Consider the following 7,763-nt stretch of genomic DNA (forward strand, 5'->3'; position numbering starts at 1 on the left):
CACCTTGTTTTTCTGGCATTATTATTAGTATGTGATGTCTACTGAAAAAATGGATTTAAATGAATTAACATACAAGAATTAAATCTGTGATTAGTGCCAAACAAAAAAACATCAGTTTTAGTGTTTTAAAAAAAAGTTGCAGGTAAAAACACATTTGGGAATTCTCATCATATTTAATAACAGTTCTGTTAAAATTAAATTTAATGTTTGTAATGTAATTTAAATGAAGGTCAAGCACAGTAATGGAAAGAACACAATTGCATTTGTGGTTAGCAGATTCTCACTGTAGTAGTTCAGATTCTTTGAAATTGTAAATTCTCCTTATTTGATTCTTAGTGGCTGAATCAATGAAAAATGGCATCAGATGTAGGAAAACTTCACTACAAACTGAATTGCTATTTGGTATATGTTTATCTACAAACATTCAAAACCTTTCCCATTCAGACTTTTTATCTCTTATATACTCAACAGTTCTGGAAGTTTAGATTCTAAATAAATTTGGGAATGTTTCATTGAATGTTACTTGTTCATTCTTGCTCTTAAAATTTATTTCTAATTGTGTGAAATTTCCATTGTTTAAATTCTCAGGCTGAAGCCAGAGCTGAGTTTGCTGAAAGGTCAGTGCAGAAGTTGCAGAAGGAGGTCGACAGGCTTGAGGGTAAGTACTCGTTCACATGTTTGGAATATATTTTGAAATACAGATATAATCTTCAGGTCTGCCAGAGTTGTCTCAAGGCAAGGAGAGAAAGAAAGAAAATACCTTTAAAAGTGGGTGTCCCCATATAGACCACCATGTATGTTGGAAAATCAGTGCCACTTAAAAGGATTTTACTCGTGTAGTAGTTTCAGCTCGACTTCTACTGCTAAACAGTTTCTGGTTAATTATGAAGTAAATAGTGCTTAATTGTTTTAATGTTTTAATTTCCTTGCAAAAAGATAATCTCCTAAAATGTCACAGAAAATCTGATATTCTTCCTTCCTTTGTTGAAAGTCAACAGTGTGTTGTTTTCACATAACATTGTAGCTCAGAAAAAATAACATTCTAAAGAAGCATAAACACAATTTCCATTTTCTTTCTTCCTTTCTGGTTTACTTTCGAATGTTAAAAGAATTACTTATATGCTAGAGCTTTCTTGATATGGTTTTAGACGTTTTATATAACAGTTCTTTAGTGAAAGTTCAGTAATGGAAGGTTTGCATCTAAAAGTTTTCCTTGACAATTCTGGCAGAAAAATAGGATATTTGGAATAGTGTTAGTGTAAATATCAGGCATTTCAGGTGATAGTCCATTTCAGAGATATTCAAAAGTAGTTTAGTTCCCTTTTCAAAAAATTCTGTATTTGATTTAAATATAATGTTGTTTTGAGTTTTATTAAGGCACAGAAATTTTGCTGCACTATTGTAAGTAATTACTTCGCTTCTGTTGAATTGCAATAGTTAATTTTTATATATTTTTTGAGCAATTGCAAAGTATTTTTGTTTAGAATTCTGAGCACATAATGCATAGGCAGTAGTTTCCTGAAATGTATTTGTTCTGAATTCCACAGTCTTACAATATTCTGCATCATGGTTTCTAACAAGCATGCTGATGTGCAATTAATGGTGACCTTAATTCCTGGTGCAGTTGATTAAAAGATACAAATTAGACTATGATTTCAAATGATACAGTTTGTATACAGTTATTTAAATCAGTGAGCAATGTAAATTAGTTCTGAAACCACTGAAACACGTATAAAGTGTTTAATGTTGTGAGGTTACATTACAACATTTGCATTTATATGTGGATACAAGCAATTCTATTGAACACACAAATGAAGATATTTTGTAAGGAAGTAATACCTTAAACATCATAGACACCTGAAGTGCCATAGTGGGTAATTAAGAGTTATCTGACTAAAGATAGAATTTGGACGTGCGTCCATTTTCATCTGGGGGGGGGGGGGGGGGGCGGCAAGAGGAAATATCGTATATCCGACAGACCACAAATACTCTGTAGTAATAATCTGTGACAGAATCTTGGGTGTCTTGCTGCAGTATGGTGTTCGTTGGGTTCTACAGTTATACTGTTCCTGGCAGATAGAGAAACACAAATATATGAGAGAGGGGGTGCAAGAACAAAAGCCTTCCCGTAAGATTATGTGTAAAAGTTGGTTTTATGAGATTGCATTATTGCTGTTTCAGCACTTCTCCTTATAGGAACACGATTACCCCAATGTGTTAGCTCAGCTGTGGGTAATACACTATGGTGAGGAAGCAACATTCATGAAATACATTTAAAGCCAGTGGCCATATCGTGTTGGATTCACAGGTTCTTGACCATTTACCAAAGTTAGCATCATTGGACCCAGTTCGTATTTGGATGGGAGTGTGCCGCTGTGCACTGGGTGCTGTCGGCTTGAGAGCACATGAGAGCCACCAAAATGGTATCCAATTAATACTTGTGCCCGGCCATTGAGACATACAGAATTATTATTAGTGTTAACCCTTGAGTGGGCCTGCAATTTTTTATAATGCTAGGTGGTGTATGGTGTATTTTCTTCATGTGTGAAGAATAGCTGTCTTTATGTTGCCAAGGCATATACATATATGAATTAAGTCAGTTTAATAGTAGTTTAATTAAACAATGATAAAAAACACATATTAAGAGTTAAATTACTGTTTAATTTAACAATAATAAAATACTCTCACATCAGTGTGTTGCCACATGTAAGTTTTATCACACAGTAATGACCCACTCAAAGCATTAAACGGTGTAGTTGCATCAGATTCCAGCCAACCCCCTTATTAGATTGTTAATTATTTCGTAGATAACTGCCTCATTGTGGGATAGTGCCACTAGCTTAGAATTATTTTCTTGCACAGATCGTAAATTTTTCTCACTTGGCTCACTGTTTATCGTATATCATTGTGGCTCACTTGATGTATGACAGCACAACTTTACACTGTGTTAGCTGAAGCAATAATGAATGAATAGGTACAGGCTCACAATTGTAAAACAAAGCTGGATTGGTACAAGACAATTTTATTTATTGATGGTGCTCATTATACATAGATGCGCTTGCGTAAGGCAGAAATTTAATACCTTGCTGTAATCAATATTTTATTGCTAGCTCTCAATACCATAGGATAAATATAGGGATTTAGAAGCTTAGGCAACACCTAGGCCATGCGAAAAATAAATCTGCTGTTAACAAAAATTACTTGTGAAACAAGTTACTAAAAAGAAGTTCTTACATATAAAGGTGAACTGTTAAATTATTGAAATTTGTATCTTATCAACTGTTATCAGAACATAATTTTGTTCTTGCTTTGTGTGTGTGTGTGTGTGTGTGTGTGTGTGTGTGTGTGTGTGTGTGTGTGTGTGTAGCTTAGTATCATTTTCTGTGTTGAAGTTCAGAATTAACTCTGTAAATTTAAAATTTTTATTTAAGTTAGCTGAAGATGGTTTAAACAGGAGAATGAAGGAAGTTGGAATCCAACTGTCACCACTGAATTTTTTTTTTTTTTTTCAGATCTGTGTTCTAATGTGTGGTACTATTTTTTGGCATGTCTAAACTTTGTTCACCTTATTGTTTCTATGTTCATATCTCCATACAACTTTAATTCCTTTTCCTGTGTGTAATTTTTACAGCCCCATCAAGTATATTGTGGAATGTAAAATTCCCACATCATACACAACTGTGTTGTTAGTAATATCGATAGGCAACAGAATAAAATTGATTCTTCATTGCTTCTTATTTTCATTTCAGTTCATGTGTTAATTTCAGTAGAGAGAAAATTTAACAAATGTCAGAAATTGTTCATGATTAACTATTAGTTGTCGTGAGGGACAAACTAATAGCAGAGCTGAATTTATATTCATAGATTCTGCAATTGCTAAATAGATCAATGCAGTTTGTGAAATAAAAGCTTTAGACTGTTTTTTGCCGTGTGATATTTTGCTGATGATTTCAAAAGGGGTAAGAGACAGTTCCAGGTCCTCAGCCAGTGCTACAGTCTATAAAGTGTTAAGAAAAAATGATTCTAGACAGTTTGCTTTCTCTTAATGGGAAAATTTCTTGAAAGTAAGAAACTAGACAGCATTTTTATTAAGACAAGGAAAATGTTAAGTATAGATGTTTGATTTAAACCACCTATTGTTCCAATAATGATTCTTAAAATGATAATTGTTCAAATGAAAGTTTTTAGTTAATACAATATGATAATACCATTATTCTTAATCCAACATCGAGGTCACAATCTACTTCGACTATATGAGCTCTCAAAAACAATTACGCTGTTATCCCTAAGATAACTTAATCTTATGATCATAAATTATGGATCAAAACAACAATATGAGGAACTGATGTCCTTCGTTACCTTTCAATCATCCTGTTAAATGTAATGTAATTCATGAAACTAAATATGTGCTAACTGTGTTTGACACTGACTTATTAATAATTTGTGTTTGTGTACACGTGTGTGAGTGAACATCAAACCCACTGTTTACAGATGACCTATTGGCTGAGAAAGAGAAGAATAAACTGCTGCAGGAAGAGATGGAGGCAACCTTGCATGATATTCAGAATATGTAATCCTGCGCCCTACTGTGGCATTAAGATGACTTAATCGTGTTGCGTGCTCAGAAATCCCCAGGTTTGATGAAAAAGTCCCTACTTTCCCCAAGCCCACAAATTGAAACATTCATCACTTCAAAACTGAACTACTTCCAGTGTATTACTTTTTCTTTTTTGTTCTGTTCAGATAGTTTGAAGTAGGGCCTGTGGCACAAATATTCATTCTCCATTACATTCCAGAATGCAGTAGTGGTTTGTTGGTATTAATATGAAAATTGAGGTATTGAGAGATGTAGTGAGATGCTACTAGCGCATTGTGAACTGGAATTGGACACAATTCTCAAAGTACTTTATGTAAGCATTTATATTGTGTTCAAGTCAACATTATTGGTGCTACAGATTTTTCTATCGTTCTTTGTGGTTAGTCGGATATAGTGTTGCCCAAATGGTTTGCTTAAATCAATTTATTGATGAGTGTTTCAAACAGCACAGTGTGACATCATTGAAATGATAGTTAATAATCAATAAATCTAGTTTGGTGTGTTAAGTGTGCTTCTGCAGTAGCCATATTGATTGATTACTGTCAGAGTATGAAACTGTAAATAAGCATAAGCAACTGCTGGGGAAGATAAATATTTATTACAGTTTTCTATGTAATAGTTGTGCAAATAATAGTACAGTACCTTACTAAATAACAAGCTTTCATTTTTTCCTACAATGTGTTGACAGTGATAAAAACAGTTCACTGCCAACATTTTTGTAATCGAAAGCACAGTATTGTTAAAGAAACAATGAATCTGTAGTGCCTTCCTATTCTTCAAAAGACAAAGTACAATACTGGTACTTCTATGGTGTTACACTTCATATCCAGAGCAAAATTCCTGTTTTGCATGAATGCCTAAATTGCATGGATGTTTTTATTATTATTTTGCTCCCTAGTACTTTTAAGTAATATTTAATTTTTGTAGATGACACTAAAACTATAACACAGTATGAAGAGTTTTATATTTTTGTTGCTGAATGTATCATTATTTGCATTTTTTAAATAAAGAAAACTGGATGATATGTGAAATGAAACTGTTATACTGCCTCATCTTCATATGCTTATTTATTGTGTTAAATTAGTATTAATTTGTAAATTTTATCATAGTTATGTTGTATATCTAACAGTGTTGGGTAATAAAAATGTTTAATATTAGCATGGTTATTTTATAAATTTTGCACTGTTGATTTTAGCTTATTCCAGTCACATCCTAATTTCTCAATAGAAGCAAACAGCTGCACAAAAGCAGCTCATGTTTGTGCAATTAATTTGAGTTGTTGTAGAGTGTCAGTGCATTAAAACAGCATGTTTTTAATTTTTCTCTTTTGTGTATGTTTATTCACCTTCTCCTAAATCAATTATCCATTTGTCCTTCCTAAATTCCCACAGTTACTATCAAACTTGGGGGTAATAAGAATTACTAAAGTGTCTAAAATACTTCAGGTGGTCTCCATTTTTTATTACATTGCATCATTGTATATCTTAATTTATATTTGTTCCACTTTGCAGATGAGCTGGTGATAGAGAAGGAGAAATACAAGATAATTGGTGACGATTTGGATTCTGCCTTCGTAGAATTAATCTTATGAACAATTAATGACAGGCAGTGTTGGGCGGTTTCGGTGTGTGCCATCAATACTGTACTGCTACTGCTACTTCACAAAATCACCATTTACATCACACATTCTATGGCTGCCTGCATCCAGAAATTGCTTTGTATTTAAGAATCATTCTAACCCATTATCCTAGAACAGTGAACGACACAGTTTTATGTACTAGTGTTCCTACAAACAGAATTAGAAGTAAAGCCTCTATCAAACAAGATGCTTATTATTTTTGTAATCTAGAAGTTTTTGGATTCCTTTTAAACTTTTTATTTTTGAAACTATTCTTGTATTGTAACTTCAGTTGTAACATTTTTTATGCATTATTGTTTCATAACTTTGTGTGTCTCGAGAGTTTAAAAAGGTAGGGACAACATGGACTATTGTCACAAATTGGAGAACTGTATATTGAATGCCTGTATAATGTACATTTGTAAGTTTCAATGCTTGCATCATCTGTTAGTCAATCATTGAACTAGTATTTTTTTCCCCCATTTTTGTCCTGTTTTGAAATTAGGACTAGTTTGGTAGAGGACATGTAAAATGAAATGGCTTCTTGGTTAACTGGTTACCAGTATCAGCCTGCTAGTAGTTCCAGTTGCTTTTCCTATGTAGTGCTTTTGCAAGCTTTGTTTTGTAATGAAGCACTGCTTTGTAGTCAGTACTGATAAAGGAAAAATGACAAATTTTACTGTGCCATATTAGAATCCATTGGCAAATTCAATGTTCATTGCTAAAGGAATATTTTCTCTTATTTCTTTGATATCTATTCTGTTGTCAATTTCTTTGCAGATGAGTTGGTACACGAGAAGGAGAAGTACAAGTACATATGTGATGACCTTGACATGACATTCACCGAACTTATTGGCCACTAGGAAACTGTTTAAATACTGTTTTTCAAGATATGTTGGCTGAGATGGGTTCACAGCTTTCAGTAAATTTTCCTGTCCAGAACTTGACTACAGAACTAGGTTGTGTAAAGTTTTAAGTGTGCCAGGAAACAAAGGTCTTAAAGTGTGCCAGAAAACATCTTTGTAGGTGAAGAACTTTTCACGTCAGGCCATTGTCAGCAAAACCAACTTGTGTTGTAATTTTTACTCATCATTAAAATCTTTCTTCATTGAGTTGGAAGGCAGCCTGTCAGTCATTAGTATGGGGAAACCAGTCTCTGATATTACTGCTTACTTCTTTACTGCCACAGGGATGTCACATTTATCTAGATTTCTATACTAATGGCTGTTTTTAATCTCTTAAACAATGTGTGGACCCATCCTTCAGGTCAAGTTGCAGTCTGTACAAGGATGAAATAAAAATATTACTATTTAAAGTTTATTTGCTTGTTTTATTTCTGTACCACATATGTAGAATAAACTGTGATGCAATTTGTTACATTTCCCTTCACCTTTTCTTGAGCACGTTAATATCAAGGTAGTTTTCTTTTTCTTTTTGTATAATTTATGCTGAATTTGTAAATTGATTCATTTCCAGGGATACAGTTCACTGTAAACTGATGCAACAATATATGTTAATTCCATGTGAGCACACTTTCACAATTATCGT

The 7,763-nt window shown here is 33.3% G+C and overlaps 1 protein-coding gene across 27 annotated transcripts in view; it reads left to right on the forward strand.

Annotated features, from left to right (window-relative positions):
* Nucleotides 1–7,535, forward strand: part of LOC126281198 (tropomyosin) — a 147,722-nt gene extending 140,187 nt beyond the window's left edge. For 12 of the 27 annotated variants that reach the window (XM_049979924.1, XM_049979922.1, XM_049979919.1 and 9 more), the window contains 2 exons: nt 589–658; nt 4,492–5,914. In XM_049979924.1, coding sequence (XP_049835881.1) covers nt 589–658; nt 4,492–4,574 — 153 coding nt within the window. In that variant the 3' untranslated portion in view covers nt 4,575–5,914. Of the gene's footprint in view, nt 1–588; nt 659–4,491; nt 5,915–6,108 lie in introns of those variants that run through there. The other 15 variants (XM_049979928.1, XM_049979926.1, XM_049979929.1 and 12 more) reach the window with 2 other exon arrangements.
* Nucleotides 7,536–7,763: the final 228 nt, after the last annotated feature.

Source organism: Schistocerca gregaria, chromosome 7, assembly GCF_023897955.1.
Source record: "Schistocerca gregaria isolate iqSchGreg1 chromosome 7, iqSchGreg1.2, whole genome shotgun sequence".
Lineage (NCBI taxonomy): Eukaryota > Metazoa > Arthropoda > Insecta > Orthoptera > Acrididae > Schistocerca > Schistocerca gregaria.